Raw genomic sequence first — 21,788 nt, 5'->3', positions numbered from 1 at the left:
TTCTACTTCATTGTGTCTTGTTGGAAATGCATATGCATACTTTCTTATAGAGATCTGAAAAGCGTTTTCACATTTGGGTGGCATTTCTGATGAAGTTAAGAGATGGGAAACAGATTTCAAGCTCCACTTTCTGCATTAAGAGGAACATAGGAAATTGCTTTATCTAGACCAGTGATGGCCAAATTTGGCCCACCAGCTGTTTTGGGACTACAGTTCCCATTATCCCTGGCCTATTAGCTAGGGATGATGGGAGTTGTAGTCCCCAAATAGCTGGAGGGCCAAGTTTGGCCATCACTGCTCTAGGCAATCTAGGCCAATACTGTCTACTCTGACTGGCAGTAGCTTCCTTGCATCTCAGTCTGTACCTTGTCCTGACTGTGCACTGTGCCAGGGATTGAATCTGGAACCATCTATGTGCAAAACATATGTTCTGCCACTGAGCTCTGATCCCCAAAACTTAGGCACATCTACTGAGTCGTTCCTTTGAATAAAAACATCATGCCAGCAGGGTTCATATGCATAATGAGCTCCAGCACACAAAGAGGTTTCCATGCTCTCAGAATCCACATCCCATTCTTCAAGGTAGTTGCATGTAGTGATTTGCAGGCAGACTTCCATGCCCTTAAAGTCTGTGATCCTGGTTTGTTGGCAGACTGTGGTTTATATAGTATTTCAAAGTCTGCCCAGTTTGTATATAATGAGGAGACCTACCACAATCCCATTTATTGCCAAACTTTCAATAGTGGACTAATCTTTAATGCCCGACTTTTTAAGTAGGGAATAAAGCTTGGAAAGGTGCACCATGGAAGTGTTGCAAATGGTAACTTCCTTCTGTGGTGGAAGCTAAATTAAACATTTTAATTAATCAGAATTTATGTCTGAGCTCCATTTTAAAAAATCTAATAATTCCATTATATGTTCGGAATGAGTTGATTTTATGTTAAGATATATGGCCTCTCTAAGTGATGGTATAAATTATCCCATGACTATGGAGTCATCTGTCTCAGAAGTTATCATGTACCAGACAGAGTAATAGTATATCTTTCTACCTTTTACCGCCACTTACTTCAAATGTGATTAGCTTTTGTGTATTTCCAGTAACAAAACTGCATAGACAAAAACAAAACTGCATAGACAAATAGCCTCATGGGCTACTTTTAGATCAAGAGTTGATCTAGTATCAGAAATATTCTTATTTTATCTAAACCCCCCCCCCTTTGTGGTACAAAGTTGTCAAAGACAAATACTAACAAACCCTGCTTATTTAAATGGAAGAATTGCTGTTTTCTTGGAAATTAATGGGACCTTTAAATGCTTAACTTTATTCCTTTATTAAAGTCTAGCCCATTCCCAAGTCAATACTTGAGGGATGCAACAACACTTTAAACTGAAACCTATAGATGGAATACTTATTAAAACACTTATCAGATTTAAATTGCATCCCCCGCACAATTATCCCATCTAATAAAAGTCATTCCAGATGAGGATATCTTACAGCATTTCCAGAAAATATCCAGGTTCAGGGTTAAGCAAGTTTCCAGGCTGTGGATCAACTACTGAGACTGCCTTGGTGCATAGGTAGTATAGTCAGGAACAGCTTTCCCCAACCTGGTGCCCTCCAGATGTTTTGGACTACAACTCACATCATCCCTGATCGTTGGCCACGCTGCTTGGGACTGAGATCGGAATAATTCAGTTTGGGGAAGTCTGGTCAGAGGAGCACAGAGCATGGGGGAAGAGGTACACACTCAATTTTGTAAGGCCCAAGATTTTTAGGACTTTAAAGGACAAAGCACATTTACTTGGAAATCCCACTGAGCTCAGTAAGGCTTATTTCCAAGTGAATGTGCATAGATAACAGTCATAATGTGATTCTAGCATGTGATTAGAAGGCGTATTTGATATGCAGTCCTGAAGTCTGTTGAGTCATAGCTCCCTACTAAGGACCACAGAAATATCACAGCTACATGTCTACTGTTACTTAAACTTACATGGGGGCGTTCCAGCAATCACAGGATGTAGCTGACTGCAAGGATGCAGTTGTGTTTAGTTTGTACTGATTTTCAGATGAAAGTTGTGCAGAATGTTCCTTGGAATCTGTGGCTGCAGATTGATATTCTGCCTACAACAATGTTTTTAAGCTTTAAGCTGTTAGCATATTTAAGATCACACAGATTTGTGTGAATCAGCCTCTAGGACACATCTACGGAACACATTCAACCCTATTTGAAAACAATCCTGGGAAATTGTAGGTGTAGCCGAAACTTACTAGATAGAGATCCTCATATCCTGTAAATAGTTACAATTTGCAGGGTACACTGCTTTAATGTGTAAATGTACCTCTTCATCCCATGTCATCCTTAATAAAGACACAGATTTTTTTATTATTATTTGATTAAACTACTTATATGCCACCTTTCTACATAAAAGCTCAAGGCGGCTTGCAAGAAAGGTTAATAACTATATATTAACAGTTTTTCAAACACCATTAAAACAGCAGTGGAAATCAGAACACAGGAGCAACTTGTTAGCAAATTCAATAGTCATACTTTAGCCTCATTCAGTAGTTATATACTTTAGTCTCATGCGCTCTTCATTTAAAATGAATGGGAACCTGAATGCACAAGCAGAGGGGCTTCAACCAAATAAATAGATTCACTTTTTCTGGTTATGTTTTTATAAGTGTATAAGAAGATGAGAAATTGGAGAAGAGGACAAAAAATGGTGTCAGAGCAGCCGTGTAAATGGGATGTAGTTAATCTTTACTCTGTGTGCTGGATGATAAACTGAATCAACATCTTGGAGATTTACTTGCCTCCTGTTTCTTCTTGTTCTGCTAGAGCATGGCACCATTTTGAAGGCACTTTCTACAACTAATAAGAGCCTAAGGAGTTGTTACTTAGAGGAAATGCAGATTCTTCCTGCCAGCCAAAAGGAGCCAATCCAGAGCCTCCAAATCCTTCACAGCGACAGATCCCTGTTTGTGGGTTTGAATAATGGAGTGCTAAAAATTCCTCTGGAGAGATGTTCAATGTACAGAACAGAAGGGTAAGGAAATTTATGGCTCTGATATATTCCATGCCAGCTTAAAAGAAAAGCATGAGGGAAACGTATTGCAGTCTGATTCATTTTAGAATACCTTTCTTCATCTTTCAGAGAGAGGCAGAAGATTCTGACAGGCACACGTAGCCTATAGAAGCAAAGGGAATGATTTGAAGGCAACTGTTCTTGCTCATTAGCCCTCATTGGAAATTAATCCTGTTTACCAAGAAATTATGTCTGCAAGCACGGGGGTTGTTCAGGTAGTGCCAAATAATGGTTTTGTGTTGAGTGTGAACTGACCCATTGACTTAGTGGAGTAAATGGGGCCTATTGGTTGAACCTTTACCCCAGACCTGTGAAGTACTAACTGACCAGTGTTACTCGCTGAGTTCAGTTCTGTGAAGATTTAGACACCTGCACTCAACTGCTGAAACCTGGGAGTAGAACTAGGTGTTGCTACTTCTGTTTAATATGTAAGGAGAAAAGTTGAAGGGTGTGTAAACAACCAGGGGGTATTTAAAAAGGACGAACACTATGCATGCCTGACAAATTGGACAAGAGAGGACAAACCTACCTACCACAGATAAGACTAGCCCAAGCTAAACAAGTGTTGCTCTATATCTCTTGTTTCTATCATTTTAAAGTCCCCCCCTACATTTGCTTTGTGTGACAGCAGTTCAGCTCTAGATGGTTGGAATATTCAGTGGAAGGTAGGTGGTTGCTGCTTGTATACAGCGAATGGAACTTGACATTGTTCCTGGCACATTTAAGAATGTGTGCTTGTTTCCTGTCCTTGCACCACACAGAGGTAAAGACATGATGTGATAGACACAGTGGTCACATTCCCATGTTGCATATGCAACATGTAAATTTCAACACCGTAAATCGTAATGCCCTGTGGACTGTCCTTCTGAAAATTGGCTGCCCAGATAAATTTGTAAACATCATTTGGCTCCTCCATGATAATATGACAGCAACAATCGCAGATAACAATGGCTCTCAAAGTGAACCATTCACAGTGAGATCAGGTGTTAACAGGGTTGTGTTATTGACCCAACTCTATTCATTATTTTCATTGCCATGATCCTGCACTTGGTCGAAGGGAAACTCCCCACCGGACTAGAAATCATATATCAAACAGATGGCAAGCTCTTCAATCTGAGCAGGCTGAAAGCAAAGAGTAAGGTTACATAGCTGCCGTCATAGAGCTTCAGTATGCTGATGACAACATAGTGTGCACACTCTCAGAGGATGACCTCCAAACCATCCTAAATATCTTTGCATCCTAAATATCTTTGCATCCTAAATATCTTTGCATCCTAAATATCTTTGCAGAAGCTTATGAAAAGCTTGGCCTATCACTCAACATCCAAAAAACCAAAGTGCTGCACCAACAAGTACAGAATAACCCCTCTGCAGTGCCACAAATCCAAATCAATGGTGTAATGTTGGAAAATGTCGATCACTTCTTCAACTTAGGCAGTTATATTTCCACAAGGGCCAACATTGATGCCAAATCCAGCATCGCCTGACCTCTGCAAGTGTGGCTTTCTCCCGATTGAAGTGCAGAGTGTTTGAGGACTGGGACATTCGCAGGGAAACCAAAATGCTTGTTTACAAAGCTATTGTACTACCAACCTTACTATATGCTTGTGAAACATGGACCACTTATAAACGCCATCTCCACCTCCACACATCACTTGGGAAGACAGGCAAACTAATGTCAGTGTACTGGAAGAAGCAAAGATCACCAGTGTTGAAGCAATGATTCTTCAACATCAACTTCGTTGGACTGGTCATATTGTGCGGATGCCTGATTATTGTCTTCCAAAGCAACTACTCTATTCTGAACTTAAAAATGGAAAGCGTAATGCTGGTGGTCAACAAAAGAGGTTTAAAGACTGTCTCAAGGCAAATCTAAAAAAAATGTAGTATAAACACTGACAACTGGGAAACACTGGCCTGTGAGCGCTCCAGTTGGAGAACAGCCTTTACCAAAGGTGTCATGGGCTTTGAAGACACTCAAACTCAGGACACAAGGGAGAAATGTGCTAAGAGGAAGGCACGCTTGGCAAATCCACACCGTGATCAACTCCCACCTGGAAACCAATGTCCCCACTGTGGAAGGATGTGTGGATCCAGAATTGGCCTTCACAGTCACCTACGGACTCATTGTTAAAACCGTGTTTATGGAAGACAATCTTACTCAGCTATGAGTGATCACCAAAGAGAAAGATGCAGATCACATTTTTGTGTGTGGACGTGTACAAGGTTTTCGGTGCAAACATTAAAAACATTAATTATGTTCATGTGAAATAGTTTTTAAATAGTTTGCTTTAATAACAGCTGCGATATGGGACTCCATTTAGATCTTACAGCTGCCCTCCACGGACTTGCAAGCAGCAATCTGTCCTCTAGCTGTTCATATACCCTTTGTCAGTGCTGTCCCCCACGGGCAGATGCAAAGGGCACATAAATATGACATCACTGTCAGCCTACTCTGTCTGGAAGTCTCCCCTGACATGTACCTTCCAGCATCTCATTGGTCCAGAGTTCTTCAGGTCAAAACAGCCATGCCAACTCAGGTGCCTAGGATTTTTTTAAAAATTGCTTTTTGAAGCCAATCACTCATTTCAGAAGGAAGTGACACCTGGAAAAATGCCACATTTATATTGTCAGCAAGATGGACAGGGAGGGGGATAGGAATGAATTTTTTCTGTTTGGTTTTGTTTTCAATTTTTGTTCCTGAGTGCAGGCCTGCCATATGGGAGTCACAAAGACAAAAGGTTTGTGTGTCTTTGATGACCTTGCCTCAGAGCACTTGCAAAAATGTTGACAGGCTTTGAATTTTCACTAGGCTTCTTGAGATGAATGTTATGCCCAGCAAGTTAAAGTGGGTGTTGGGCACTAAGCATTAGCTGCTTTTACAATGGATCTGGGCAGTAAACCTTGTGTTTGTCAGCTGGCAAAGCTGATCTCCTTTTTGTTCCTTTTTATTTCTCCTATGTAGATAAGCATTTTGAATGTCACGTACCCTAGTTCCACCAACAGCATATTAAAAGCTCCCCATTTCTTGGGGTTATTTTGTTAAAATATAAAAAAGAGGCAAAATTCTGATGCCAGGATGTAATTGAGCCCAGCTTCGTATTCACTGGACACATAACAACCTTACTATTTCAAAACATTTAAAACTGCTTGGAACTGTTAAGATATATGCAAAAGTATTCAGCAATGGCCATCCTTGGTCAGGTACTAGGGTCTGCTCTTGCAGAAGTGCTTTTCCTCTGGTGAAGATTTTTACTTTCTTGTTTCTGAATTAATAGAAATCTTTGTCTAATATAGATTTCTTAAACTCCTTTATTTCTCCAGATAGCCAATAGAAGACTTAGTGGTCTGCTGCTCTGTAGCTTTGTGTGGCCACTCACCTAAGCCTTTTCTTTCTCATCTCTCAGAAACCTAAACGGATGAATTTTATGCCTACTTGATTTTTCAGGGGGAAAATGCCAATTAAGCTTGTTCTGATATTTTCTTTCCCAAATCTAAAACTCCCATTTCCTTCTTGTTTTCCCCCACCCCCTCAGTCTTCTTAAGTATCATTGTACCCTTTAAAGAAAAACGGCAAAATTACTTTAAATACAGCAAGATCAGTTAATGCATTAAAACTGGGATTCTTATTCTCAGAAGTGGACAGTGTAGAGCGGAGTGCTAATCCAGTCAAATGAGAAATGGATGCCTGCTGCAGCCTGCCCACATTTTGCCATACATACTGTAAAAACCCAACCTTGTAGGAGAGTCATCAAGGCAGGAATGGGATTAAATAAATGCCTAAATAACTCTTTCCATACAATGGTTTAGGGAGAAAGAGGATAAGTGCTGATTGAGTGAAAATCCTGTCTACCTCATTGAGCCAACACAATATTTGGCATTTTAAATGTTTGATTGTAGTAATTCCCTTTGCCTCAATTGTCTCTCCACTGCTTGCTGAAAAACCTGCATTATTCTTGGCCCCTGTGGGACACTGATGTGTTGAGCCACAGGTCTCACCCATCAACTCTGATGGTGAACACTCATGGCTGGCCATGCCCAGTATAGCAGCATTCCCCAATCTGGTGCCCTCTTTTTCTCCCATCATAGACATCTCATTGGCCATTGTTAGAATGGATGTTGGATTAGGCCACAGAGGTCAGCAAGGTTTATCTTGCCTGGGTCGGATCGGTCCTGCGGAGATCCCTCCGTGGGCCCGATCACGTGCATGCGTGACCGTGCGTGCCTGGCATCTGCGCAGACACAATTTTTGGCACTGCGGAAGCGAGTCCCCGTGCTGCGCTGGTTTAGTGCAGTGCACGAGTGGGCAACTCAGTTTGGAGGCAGCTCATGGACCAGTCAAACGACAAATGTTGTTGCTGTTGTTGATTTCTGATTAACAATGTCCTTGCATTCAGTTTGATCAAATTGGTGTGATCAGGAAAGTAATACAACACTGGGGTTTCAAAATTCACAAGTTCATCATATGGTCTTCATAACAGGAATGTCAAAACCCAAGCAAAAAATGCCAGTTGTACAGAATCTTTAAGGGAACAAAAGAAGGGACTGTGCTATTTGGTAGATGGTTTAATAAATAAATAAATAACAGCATTGTAAGCGTATTTTATTAATATCCTTCGTTTTGAAATATTTTCACCCACACCCACTTTCCCCACTTCCTAGGTATAAAGGCGACAAGTTCCCCAACTAACTTTGTATTGGTATCAGCACTGGGTTGTATCAAGAAAGATGTTTTAATTTCATCCATTGCTTTCCACCTGGCACTTCTCCTGGGCAGTGATTTATAGCCTCTTGTTGTTGAGTCTACGTTTAATACATGCCAATAAACTAGCTGCAGGAGGAAAGCCACGGTATCCCCCCTCCCTTTCCTTTCCTAACTTCTTTATGTCATCTCTCTGAGAGAGAGAGAGAGAGAGAGAGAGAGAGAGAGAGAGAGAGAGAGTGTGTGTGTGTGTGTGAAACTAGCTTCTTGCCGAAACTCCATCTTCAGCACTATTATTTTTTTTTTTTGAAAGTTACTTGTTAAATAACATGGGGCTTTGAGGGAGCTTTTATGCAGCAGGAGACTTTGTGCCCTCGAGGCAGCAACACCACAGCCCTGTTTGTTTTCTTTGGCTCTGTCCCACTTTGCCAGGGTAGCTGTGAGTTTGTGTGTTACACCCTCGAGGCTGATTGGGAGGTCATGATCATTCAGGGTTTTGGAATCCTTGGTCTGGCTCTAAAGCGAGGAAGGGAAAAGGCATATCAGACATGGAAGAAACATTGATCTTAACATTGATTAAACCTAGGTGTTCTGGCATTCTCAGCAGATGTTATGCTCCAGGATACACTGGAAACTCTCAGAGGTATAGCAAAAACAAGAGCAGGGTGAGCAAACAGCACTTCTGGCATGTTCTCTTTGCTTTGTTTTCTTCTACAGCTTCTAATGAATCTTCCAAAGGGTTTACTCCCAAGGCTTGTGCTTTGCCTTGTGCTTAAATACTGTGGTGTACAGTGTGTATATGTTTCTGCTGATCTGTCTCAGCTAGATTTGTTTTCAGAGCATGATTTGGCCAAATGTGTGGCTCAGCTTGTCTGTAGGATATTTCCCACTATGAAATAGCCTTCATGCTCTTCTGAAGTTACATTTTCAGAGGAAAATCTGAGTGTCTCTGTGTCCTCGATATCTATAGTTCAGATTGTTAGCAAACACGATCTTCTCACCTAGGATTGTCATTGCCTATCCTAGATACTGTGACCATCCTCCATTTTTGGTGGTAGTTAAAATGTGGGATTTGCTCCCACAAGAGGCAGTGATGGCCACAAACTTGGGTGGCTTTAAAAGAGGATTAGACAAATTCATGGATGATAAGCCTATCATGGATGACTAGCCACAGTTACTATACTCTGCCTCCACTGTTGGAGGCAGTATGCTTTCTGAATATGAGAAACCACAGGTGGGGAGACTCCTGTTGCCCTCAGGTCCTGCTTGTAGGCTTCCCATGGGGGCATCTGGTCAGCCACTGTGAGAACAGGATGCTGGACCTGATGTGCCACTGACCTGATTCCACAGGCTCTTCTTATGTCACATTGATGTTTTCACACCAAAACTTTTTTAATGAGGATATAGGTGATAAAAAGAGAGAAAATGAGCCTCATGCCTGGCTCTGCTGTTAGGCAGGGTGAAGCTGCTGCCTCAGGCAGCAGATGTTAAGGGTATGTGCTTGGGGTTTTTTTTGGGGGGGGGGGTTGCAGTAGTCCTCCACCATTCCTCCCTAGCTGCTTCTTCTAGCCCATGGGTAGGTAAACTAAGGTCTGGGGACCAAATCCAGCCCAGTCACCTTCTAAATCTGGCCCGCAAACGGTCCGGGAATCAGCGTGTTTTTACATGAGTAGAATGTGTCCTTTTATTTAAAATGCATCTCTGGGTTATTTGTGGAGTATAGGAATTCGTTCCTCCCCCCCCCCCAAATATATATATATATAGTCTGGCCCCCCACAAGGTCTGAGGGGCAGTGGACCAGCCCCCTGCTGAAAAAGTTTGCTGACCCCTGTTCTAGCCATTCCCCTCTGTCAGAGGACAGAGCTATGTGTGCCACTCAGCCTGTCTGCCTGGAAGACCCTAAGCAATGCTTCTAGCCTCAGATTTGTGTGGGGAAACACTTTTCTCGTTGCCAGTGTTTGAAGTAAGATCAATTGCCAGTCTTACCTCAGTACATAGAATGAGGGTGGGGGAGTGCCATCTTCTCCTTTGCCTCAGGCACCAAAATGTCTTGGGCCTGCCTTAATGATCTTGTACACTGCTTGAGACAGAACTAGTAAAAAGGAGTAATTTCAGAGGTGCCTAGCTTCTGGTTTCTGTATGTCTTTCACTTAAATGCTAGTGAGTTTGGAGACTGTTAGGTGGTGTCAGCGTGTTATTCTTTTAAAGCTTGCTCGTTTGATATAGAATAGCTTTGTCTACTTACTTCTTTATCTCTACCTAACTGGTCTAAATCCAGCCATGATGGAGTGAGGGTAAAATACAATGCCACAGTGAGCGAGGTGAAATTAGTTTCATCCTAGTACTGATTGACACTGAGTAAGCAATATTGTCAAAACTTAAGATGCCTGCAGATGCTGCAGAAGAATAACTAGCCTGATGTACTGTAGTCATAAATTCAAGTGGAAATCCTTCACAGTGTGCTCTTAGTATTTGTTTTACTTCCACTAACTTTCTGACCCTTGGTTAGCATATGTGGTCCACAGTTTATCAACAAATTTGCAGATAATCAAAGTGGTGATGTAGAGAAGTTGTGGGGTGATGCAGCTTGCTATTTACCTCAGTGGATTTTTCAGTCTGTGCAATTAAAAAAAGTGTCCACCCAAGCCAGGAGTTTGTTAGGCTTCCCTGCTTCTCATGCTACGTATATACTATAACTATAAAGTCCATTCAAAGCACATTCTTGTCCTCAAATTCTGGGCACTCTGTTCCCAGCAACCCTTAACAAACTATAGTGCCCAGAATTTGAGGGTGGGGTGTGTGTTTTAAATGCACTTTTAAAATATAGTGTGTACTCAACCTCTGTGTTGTACAAAATAGAACCTTTGTCTCCCTCCTAGTAGACATATTCATCCAGGGTAGGGAATTGCAAAAGTTTTCCTTGAGACGACAGAATTAAGAATTAGGAAGTATCATATGCTTCACCATAAATGCCTTGCTAATGTCATCTGCTAGTAGAATATAAATCACTAAGAGAAGTTCCACACATCTTCACAAAAATTGTGTCGATTTTCACCACTGCCAATTATTGTACCAGGGTAATGGACAAATAGAAGGGAAGAAAGAAGGGGAAGAAATGGAAGCAGTGAGAGATTTTACTTTCTTGGGCTCCATGATCACTGCAGATGGTGACAGCAGCCACGAAATTAAGAGACGCCTGCTTCTTGGGAGGAAAGCAATGACAAACCTAGACAGCATCTTAAAAAGTAGAGACATCACCTTGCCAACAAAGGTCCGTATAGTAAAAGCTATGGTTCTCCCAGTGGTGATGTATGGAAGTGAGAGCTGGACCATAATTCGCCGAAGAATTGATGCTTTTGAATTATGGTGCTGGAGGGAGACTCTTGAGAGTCCCATGGACTGCAAGAAGATCAAACGTATCCATTCTGAAGGAAATCAGCCCTGAGTGCTCACTGGAAGGACAGATCGTGAAGCTGAGGCTCCAATACTTTGGCCACCTCATGAGAAGGGAAGACTCCCTGGAAAAGACCCTGATGTTGGGAAAGATGGAGGGCACAAGGAGAAGGGGACGACAGAGGACGAGATGGTTGGATAGCGTCTTCGAAGCTACAAACATGAGTCTGACCAAACTGCGGGTGGAAGACAGAAGTGCCTGGCATGCTCTGGTCCATGGGGTCACGAAGAGTCGGAAACGACTAAACAACAACAACAAAATGGACAAAGATTAAAATGAAATGAAATGCTCAAAAGTCCCGTCTTTCTACAATCTTGGCTTCTTCTAGTCATGCTTTCTTACTATGACCACCCAGTTGTAAAATTTCCATTTTCTATAAAATAAATATGTTAAGTTGTAGCTAAAATTTTGCACAACAAGAATGATATTCTTAGCAATCCCAGGGATCATAATTCAGCATCGCAGCAGATAAACCAGCATAAGTGTGTGGTGTTTGGTCTCCGATTTTTCAGGTAGTATGTTTGATTATTCAAACCTAAAATGTTTAAATTTGGTGTATTATCCTAAACAACTTGTGAAGAGGCCTATGCCTCTTTTCCCCATACATTTTTGGACATTAACTTTTTATTCATTACATTTTTAAACTGTTTTCCCTGTTGTGCTGCATTCATGTTTGCTTACAAATGATTAAATGAAATGCCAATATATTACATAATGCAGCAATTTGTTATAAACTTGAAAATTCAATATTTCCAGAGGGGGTTGCAGCAAAAACCGGCATCGGAGCCTTGTAGCACCTTAAAGACTAACAAATGTCCTAAACATAAGCATTTGTGGACTAGGGCCCACTTAAAATTACACAGGAAACATTCCATATTAAAGTAACAAAGGCAATTAGTGAAAAATAGTTATCTGTATAACATTATCCAATTTAATTTAAAGCCAGCAACGTTCCAAACAAAGACAGAGGCGAGAGTACATCTCTGGCAGCCATCCTCACATGGAGAAATTCCAAGAATAATTGATCTATTTATAATGTCCATATGCACACTTCTGATTCCAAAATAATTACATTTTGTAATCAAATATCTCCTATTTTACCAGATTAGATCTCGGTTCAAGATTAGCTTTATTAGGCCCAAGCCAAATGTTATCCAAGAGATGCATGAACAGTGTAGAATGGAAGCCGCTGTGGGATGCTACCAAGGAGGTGCTGGAGTTCCCTCCAGCCATTTTCCTTTTCAAAATCATTTGCCCAGTTGCTCCTGCATCTGCTGGAAAAATATGTGTGTCATGTCTTATTCCTCACATAACAGTGAAAAAGAGCTAGGGGGCTCATTTTGAGCAACCCTTTCCCTCACGCCTTATATCAGCTGTTGCAAACCTAATGTCTGTGGGGAGTGTGGCATCTGTGACAGCCTTCTTTGGTATGTCCAAGATGAACCATAGCCACCAGATTTTCTGCTGCCCTTTTTTTTTTAAAAAAAGTATGTTTCTAGTATTTTTAGATCTTGAGATATAAGGCAAAAAAATAAAGATGCCATTCTCCACATGTTTTGTGAGGAATTAGGCAGTTCCACCCCTTCAATATTTTAGTCTCCCCCAAAACAACAACAACACATAGATGCCCATGCGGGCATGTGACAGTGTGTGTGTGTGTGTGTGTGTGTGTGTGTGTGTGTGAGAGAGAGAGAGAGAGAGAGAGAGATCAATATTGTGTTATCTCCCCAATCAGAAACAGCAGGACATTGCTGACTTCCTGTGGTGAGTGTGAGGTTGGCCAGGAGTAGTGGCAAAGCAATAATGACTGTACCCTCTCTAATGTTGCATTATGCCACACACCCCACAGCAGCCAGGGCCTAACATTAAACCATTCCTTCATTCTGGTGAGTCTTACAGGACATTACAGGGAAGCTAGAAATGTATGCATTTCCCCATCTGCCAAATTTCTGCCTGAATCCCATGAGGCTATCTAAGTCTTCTAAGAGAAGGTAGAGCTATAGTGTTTTCTTCTGTAAGGGACTCTTCAGAAGTATATTTTTAGGTGTGTCAGCCAATATGTTTTAAGTGTATGAATGTAAAGTATGAATGTGAAAAAAATATCTGTTTGCAAACACATATTTGCACATATTAACAAATGTGTATACTCATTAGTGAACTGCATCCTGTTTGTGATGGATGGTTGTTGCCACAGTTCAGGAGCAGATCGCTGCTTGATCCAATAGTGTTAAAGAAAAGCCAGGTGCAAGAATAGCAGGAGGAAGTTTGTTACATATCATTCTTCTCTCAAAATGGAAGAAGGAGAGGCTACTAAGACAGAATTTGGAAACTTCTCATCCATAGCTTTTTCTGAAAGCATAGCTTAACACTTACAATTGCAGTCCATTGTTCAGGTGGAACCATCCCTAAAAGCCATTTTGTTCTTCTCAGCCAGAGTTGTATAGATACTTTTCCTATTAGTCTCATTCCAATTACAACAAACAATTGATTCCTTTGGTCCTTTAGCTGCACTAGTAACTTATGATTGCTGTGGCTTCAGGATAGTATCTGTAATTTACTCCAACATGTTCTACATTTTAAAACAAACATAACAACAACTTGCAAGAACAAAATATTTGAAATACGTACTCTCTTTTGAAGGGACCTGTCCCAGGGGCAGTACTTTAGGGTAATGGTAGCTGCCCTAAGCAGCTGATTTGAGCTGCAACCTTATATGTTGGCAGTAAGGACTCTATTCTCTCCACAATTCTCATGCCGTTTAGTTCAAGCTTCTGTATTTATGGCAAATGTGTTCCACCTTAGTTTTAGTGAGCTGCTCCATTTTACAAGGAGCTGAGATATACATACTTTTGGGAGGTGAGGGCTTCACTTTTCATCCATTTTGTATGGGGTGTATCATTTTTTAAAAATAAAAGATAAAGTTTTTCAAAGCAAATTCCAAGCAAATTATTATAATTAATTGGTTAAAAAAAGATTTATACACTGGCTTCTGACCAAATGCCCTCCAGGGCTGCTTACAAGAGATGATAATGCAAATTATATTTTGGTTGTGACCAGTGCTTTAATAAAGAGAAAAAGGTACTGGTCATCATGAAATTATTACAGTAAGTGCCACACTTTTAACAATTGGGGAAAGGTGTCAGTACTGAGTGCCCCCAGGAAAAAAGCGCTGGTTGTGACTATTCAGTCACACAGATGCTACTTCGCCTTTAGACTGAGAAATCCTGACAAGGGGCTGGAGCAAAGAGAGCTGGAGAGCATTAGAACCAACAAGCAGAGGGACTGAGAACTTGGAATAGGTGCAGTTACAGATAGGTAGCCGTGTTGGTCTGCCATAGTCAAAACAAAACAAATTCCTTCCAGTAGCACCTTAAAGACCAACTAAGTCAGTTCTGGGTATGAGCTTTCGTGTGCATGCACACTTCTTCAGATACCTCTATAATTGGAATAGGTGGTCAGAGTTGAGGCCTTCAGAACCCTGGACAGGTCCCAGGAAGCAGAGGACTTGATCTTGCTGTCTTGCTCTGTACTATCTGTACCACCCCATGCTCATTTGGCACCACTACAAAGAGGAGTTTGGAAGGTATTGCTTCCGTTATTATTTTTTTACTAAATGTAGCTTAAAGGTATATCTGAATGTAGGAAGACTCTTGGTTAGTCTTATTGTTTCCTAAATCATGGTTTATGAAGCTGGCTTGTTTTAGGTTTCGGATGTAATGCTAAACTGTGCTTAATCAAAACGAAGTGGAACTTTCTGAGCACCTTGCAGCTGTGCCAGGAAAGGGGGAGTTGATCATGTGTAAGCTTGAAACTCATGATTGGTATGTAAAATTGTAGTTTAAACATGTGAATATGTTTAGCCTGGATAAAGAGCTGTCACATGAAAGGTGGAACAAGCTTGTTTTCTCTTGCTCTGCAAGGTAGGACCCAAACCAATGGCTTTAAGTTACAAGAAAGGAGTTACAAGAAAGGAGATTCCAACTAAGCATCAGGAAGAACTTTTCTGACCGTAAGAGCTGATCAGCAATGGAAGGGACTCTCTTGGAAGGTGGTGGACTCTCCTTCCTTGGAGATTTTTAAGCAGAGGTTGGATAACCAGCTGTCGTGTATGATCTAGTTGAGATTCCTGCATTGCAGCGGGTTGTAATTGATGACCCCTCAGGATCCCTTCCAACTGTACAATTCTCTGGTTCTATCTATGCCAATTAGCAATTGTTTCAAATTAGAAGCAATTGCCGTCGCCACCATCTTGTAGACTGCATCATGAGAAGGTAGGGTGTAAATAAAAATAAATTTACTGATTTCCACCAGACACCAGATCCAACAATCTGAACAGCCCTGAGAAAAACTGTAATAATTTCACTTCCATTTCTCCTCCCAGGGCCATACTAAATCGGCATCAGACAGTTGTGGTGTTGGTGACTCCACATTTGAACAAGGAGACCTCCTTTTCTTGGATAGTTGAAGTTGGGGAGGTCTTGGTTCTTTCACCAGCCCTCTAGTTAAAACCCCTAATCACTGCTCCTCTCCCTGGGATGATTCCTTCTGTTGGGTGTTATATTATGGTGTAAGCCTGTCATGGTTAGGAATGGGATTGTGCTTCAACACCCAGATTGACTTATTCCCTACTCTGGAAAAATGCTCTGTCTCTTTCATTACTGTTTTTATGGCCTCTGAGTTTCCACTTGGATGACTGCCCTTGTTGCTGGTTGTCAGAGGCCCACTGTATTTCTGTTTTTATTTGAGGTTGCTTTTTCTTGGCAAGGCAACAGGAGTTCTGGTTGTTGCATTTTTTTAAACAATGTTTATGAAGCGGTGCTTATTCATATATTTTTAATAACTCTCTCTTTACCGATGCAGACGTAAATCTAGATTTAATCAGAATTTCCTCGGGGTAGCATTCATCTTCATATTCAAGCAAAAGTAGTGTTTATTTTATTTTGTTCCTTTTAAAAAATAAATTACTCTATAAAGAACTCATTGTCACTAGGAATGATGGAAAGGTGTGTCAGGGAATAAGAAATGGAGTAATTTGCTGTGTATATTGTTTGAGGCCATAATCTGAGAAGCTGCCATCAATTACAAAGATACAGAACATGCTAGGGAACAAGGGATTAACCAGTTAAAGGCAAGCTGGAATCACTGGTGTGAATGGAGAAATGAGGGGAAATGGCCCAGGGAAGCCATGAGTCTTATTTCGCTGTTGCTGTCAGCTTTCCAACGGCCTGGAAAGTTGTGTTTAGTTTCAGAGGTTCTATGTAAGGGCTTAATTTATGTATTCAAAATGTATTGTGTGCCCACCAGTATGAGGGAGGCAACATAGCAATAAATGCATTCATACATGAGTACGCATGTGAGCACACCCATACACAAGGGCAATATAAATTGTGAGTTTTATGTTCTGAAATCATAAATGTCTTGCAGAGGTTAATATACTAAAGAAAATAATATCAAATTAATAGTGCACAATTAACTGTGATGATTGACATTCATATATAAATTGGGACCTCTATTAATTTGCAAAGTTTTTAATTGTTATTATTTTTAGGGCGCAGTACCTTCCTGCATCAGTTCTCCACTCTTACGCTTTTCTACCTGCTGCTGTTTAAATTTTATGTTGATTTTTATTGCTTTTTGAAGAGTTGATTAATTTTCATTGTATTTTAATGTTTAATGTGTAAGCTTTCCAGAGAATACTGCTATTGGGCAGCATATAAAAACTATAAATAAAGAATTAATCTCTTCCAATAAGCAACACATAACCCTACTTTTCCCTGTACCTTTTGTGCATCCTGATTCTTTTTAAAATGTCTAAGCAGATTTGGAATTTTTGTAAGCATTCTATAACTTCTTAGTAGTTGAGTCAATCACTGTTGAAGGCTTGTTTAAATTAATGTAGCTTTTACAGCAAAATAGCTACAGAGGTTTCAAGGATTATCACTGCTTTCTTGTTCTTTCTTTTCTCAAGCTTGCAATTAACTCACTCATCTGTTGTTAGTAAGTTGGCCTTGCAGCTGCTTGTGTTTGTTTGTTTCTGTACAGGATGAGTGCGTTATCAAAATGCACCTCTAATTCTTACATTATGTGAAATGCAAACAGCCACTTCTCATTTACTTCAGCCATATGATCTATGATTGTTTAGACTTTTACAAGACTCTGGATTTTTAAAATTTAAAAAACAAAGCTTGTTTTAAAAGTATTTGGAATTATGTTTCCTCCCCCCCCCCCCGCCCCCGGCCAGCAGCGGTGGGAAACAACCAACCAGTTCTAAAGATATAAGAGGCCTGGTAAATCTTTAGAACACAATGGCTTCTAACTAAGAAGATGCTAAGGAAGCAAAAATATTATGGCAAGTGATATGTGTATTTCTGCTCTCGTCATCTAGTATACTGATGCTCTGATGAACTAAAAACATGCCAGTGTCAACTATGCATAGCCATTGATGGACTTGCAAGCAAGTCCCTTGGTTTCTTATCACAGAGAAACCTGAGGGCATCTGACCAGCTGATGGGATCTGCTTATGACTCAGAATGGTTGTCATTAGGTTGGTTGCTTGTGCATCACCCAAAAAGAGCAAAGGCATCACCAAGAAAAGGGCACAAATTTGTAAAATCAATACGCATAGGTGCCAATTTAGAAAGAATTACTATAGTTTAAATAAAAATGCTACACAGTTTATGAATGTTATGGATATAACATTCCACCTAGAAAGCACTCCAGGAGCCTTTTAAATTAAAATTAAATTCACCATAATGGGAAATATTGTGACTGCTCAGTCTACCTGCTGTAGATGGGCAACTTCAAGGGCCCTGAGTCTTCCTTCTTAGGAGTCTTTTATCTTTAAACTCCACTTGGACCAGGCAGCCCTTCAAACAGAGAATTGTCCTCCCCCTGCCCCGTACTCAGGTTCTTGCAGTTTAATATAGGAGGTGGTGAGTTATTACATTACTGGTTCCATTGTTTAAACAGAATCAGTTGGCATTAAGCGGAAGTGAATATTGGTACTAGACGGCAGCCATGAATGTGTTGTGTTGTTTAGCAGGAAAATGAATTTGTTTCCACTTGACTGGTGTCTGGATAAAGTAGCTCAGTTCTGCTTCACTTGTCTTTTCAGTGGGGATGATAATGGATTTTTACAGATCACCAGTTTGTCTCTACAGTTTACGTTATGTTTTGGGGTTGTTTCTTTGTTTTTGCTTAGAAAATTGAAATTGTAGGATTTGGCTTTTATTTTTATTTATTTATTTTCATAGCCCTTGAGCATTCTTGAATTCCTATTCTGCTCTTTTAGCGCCATCTGCTTTGGGGCATGACAGATGCTCTGTATCCTGCATGTTGGTTATTGAGGCTGTCAGTAATTAGGATTTGGTTGGCTGGAAACTAATATGATTATTTGTTTAGCTCAACCCCCTTTGCAGGTTGATGTTAATGGGACAATAAGCTAATCTTGTCGAGTAGTTCCAAGACTGCCAAGCACAATCTCACACTCGCAGCTACTGGGCAAGGATCTAATAATTCTTCTCCATTGCTTGTAAAAATTGCATTGGTAGTTGCCAAGCAGCTTTGTGAATGAATTCTACAAACCTGGATTCTACTCACAGCTTTTCTTCTTTCATAAGGTGGACTGATATAAACACTGCTATAGCATGCTGAACCCATAGCCCAGTTCTGATGCATCAATAAAAGCTAAATTCTGTGCCCACTAAATTAATGCAAATTACTGACATTTGCAAAATCCCATGGTTTTGATTTTAAAAGGCTTTGGAATTGGTGATGGGGAGCAGGACTTAGAAGGAGGAAGGAGGCTGCAAGGAAGAAACGGCATGGAGAGTTTGACAGTGTGAGCAATGAAACACGGAAGAAGGTAGATGTGGAAGAGCACTAACTTGTCACTCACTAGCAACTAAGGGCCATTATATCAATCACACTTTTAAAAAGCTGCCCTTAATGCTGCCACTGGTACTTTAATGGAAAATCAACTGTGGGGCTTTGATCCAAATGAGGGGCCTTTGCCAGTTTCCCACCAAATGTCCTCTGCTACCAGCTGTTGTGGGTCCCTAGAGGGAGGAAGGGTGTGTTGGTGGAAAACTAATTTTGATCCGTGATGTGGATCAGGCCCCAATCTGGCTTCTTTTCCTTCAAAATTCAACAGGTGGTGTTAAGCATACTTTATTTATTTATATTTAAAGCAGTCATTAACACGTGATTTTGTTCTTAAACTTTTGCCCAGATGCTCTGATTTCCAAAGTTTCACCTAAAACTGACCACCTGTTTTCCTCTGTGATGCCGAGGTTTTGAAATAATTTCCTTTTTATTGTACTTGAGTTTCTCAGGATCCCCAAATACTCTTATCAAATACCGGTTTCCATGCCTAGGGCTGCTCCATGTGGGAACTTTTCATGATCCTAACTCACCTTTGTAGGACATGGCCAAGATCATGAGAACCGTGCCATGGAAAAGCACATTTCCTTCCCACAGAGCATCATTGTTATAGGTTTAATTACCGTATTTTTTGGTCTATAACTCACTTTTTCCCTCCTAAGAAATAAAGGGGAAATGTATGCGTCTTATGGAGCGAATGCAGGCTGCGCAGCTATCCCAGAAGCCAGAACAGCAAAAGGGATTGCTGCTTTCACTGCACAGTGATCCCTCTTGCTCTTCTGGCTTCTGAGATTCAGAATTTTTTTTTCTTGTTTTCCTCCTCCAAAAACTATGTGCGTCTTGTGGTCTGGTGCGTCTTATAGAGCGAAAAATACGGTAATTGATTCTTCCGACTTCACAGTTTGCATTGGTTCTGCAGTGGCCACAAAGAAACTGTGTGGACTAGGATGGAAGAGCATGGGCCAGTGTATCCTGTATGCCAGGGCTGGGAACTCTGAAGCAATTTTCAGTTTCCAAAATGAGAGCCATCTGGATATACCCTTGGAAATCACACAGCATAGCCCTGTGCTTAAGAAGTCTTTTGCTACATTCATTTCACTAAGGTTGTCACTTTTGTTCTGTGTGCTTATTCCCACACTTATCTCAAACTGTACCTTCTGCTTTCATCCGCACTCGTGACTTCACAAATTAAAACAATGAGTTAGGATAGAGTCATAGCAGCAGATGGCAGGGAAACTCCTAAGGAGCCTAGATCCTATTTTCATGCAAATGTCTTCTGTGGCTAAGAATAAGGAGTGAGAGGCAAAATAACTCTTGTATTAGAGAGATGAATTGAATTGTTTATAAATGGAGTGTTTGGGGTGTATTCTATTAGGCATCAGATAAGACATTTATTGCAAAGCAATGAACTTAGAAGTGAAAACCTATTGACGTTAATGCCCTGTCGGAATAAATCCCATCTGTTAAAATGCATTCAGGGTGGCGTTTTCTTGGATTCCCAGTGAATATACCACAGCTAATAGTTTCTGGAATAACCCTAGGATCATCGCCCTAAACACAACCAAATGTATTGTGAATTATCGTACCTAGGCTGACTATCCTTTCATTCATACACACAAACTGTGGGATATACTCACACAGTGAATGCTGCAGTCACATGTCTCTTTGGATTCTGCTGTTTTAAGTCCTTTATGAATTGTTACCCTTTTCCCAATTGGTCTTGGTCTTCTCAGTTCCACTGGCCTTATCCACGCCAGATTGCTTTCTCCATATTGGGTTCTCCGCAGAATTACGCTTTTCAAATTGATATTGAAATGGAACTGTTTTTAGTGTCGCACATCAAATAAAAGTTCTTTCTGTAGAATTATTCTCTGCCAGGATCCAGGTTTGAATTATCTCTACGTTGATCACTTCTCCTACCTGAGCTGTTATCCTTTCACAAGGGCTGACATTGATGCTGAAATCCAGCATCACCTGAGCTCTGCGAGTGCAGCTTTCTTCTGATTGAAGTGCAGAGTGTTTGAGGACCAGGACATTCACAGGAAAACCAAAATGCTTGTTTACAAAACTATTGTACTACCAACCTTATTGTATGCTTGTGAAACATGGACCACTTATAAACCCCACCTCCAGCTGCTTGAAATATTCCATCAGTGGTGTCTCCAGAAAAAAAAGTACATACCACATGGGAAGACGTGCAAACTAATGCCAGTGTATTGGAAGAAGCATAGATCACCGGTGTCAAAGCAATGATTCTTCAACATCAGATTCGTTGGACTGGTCATGTTGTACAGATGCCTGATTATCGTCTTCCAAAGCAACTACTCCATTTCGACTTAAAAATTCAAAGTGTAATGCTGGTTGGCAACAAAAGAGGTTTAAAGACTCTCACAAGGCAATTTTTTAAAAAAATGTAGTATAAACACCGACAATTGGGAAACACTGCCTGCAAGCGCTCCAGTTGGAGAGCAGCCTTTACCAAAGGTGTTGTGATCATCAAAGAAGAAGAATGTTGCTCTCTACATGAATAGGAACATCCTCCATTTGCAGAAGGCCAAAGTTTGTGGCAAAGTTCAGATTGCTTACATCAAAAATTCATCTTCACACCCCTCACAGTTGGAAAAGTCCAGACTGTCAGTTTGCTCATCTGCTAGACCAAACTTG

General features: G+C 40.8%; 1 protein-coding gene across 9 annotated transcripts in view; it reads left to right on the top strand.

The window, feature by feature from the left end:
* Positions 1-21,788, top strand: part of SEMA5B (semaphorin 5B) — a 363,675-nt gene that overhangs the window by 281,682 nt on the left and 60,205 nt on the right. For all 9 annotated transcript variants that reach the window (XM_081871152.1, XM_081871150.1, XM_081871157.1 and 6 more), the window contains one exon: positions 2,841-3,048. In XM_081871152.1, coding sequence (XP_081727278.1) covers positions 2,841-3,048 — 208 coding nt within the window. The remainder of the gene's footprint in view (positions 1-2,840; positions 3,049-21,788) is intronic.

The sequence above is a fragment of the Podarcis erhardii genome, assembly GCF_964252035.2.
Source record: "Podarcis erhardii genome assembly, chromosome: 1".
In the NCBI taxonomy this organism is placed as follows: domain Eukaryota; kingdom Metazoa; phylum Chordata; class Lepidosauria; order Squamata; family Lacertidae; genus Podarcis; species Podarcis erhardii.
Note: the sequence above shows the minus strand (reverse complement) of the source record. Positions and strands in the feature narration are given on the sequence as shown.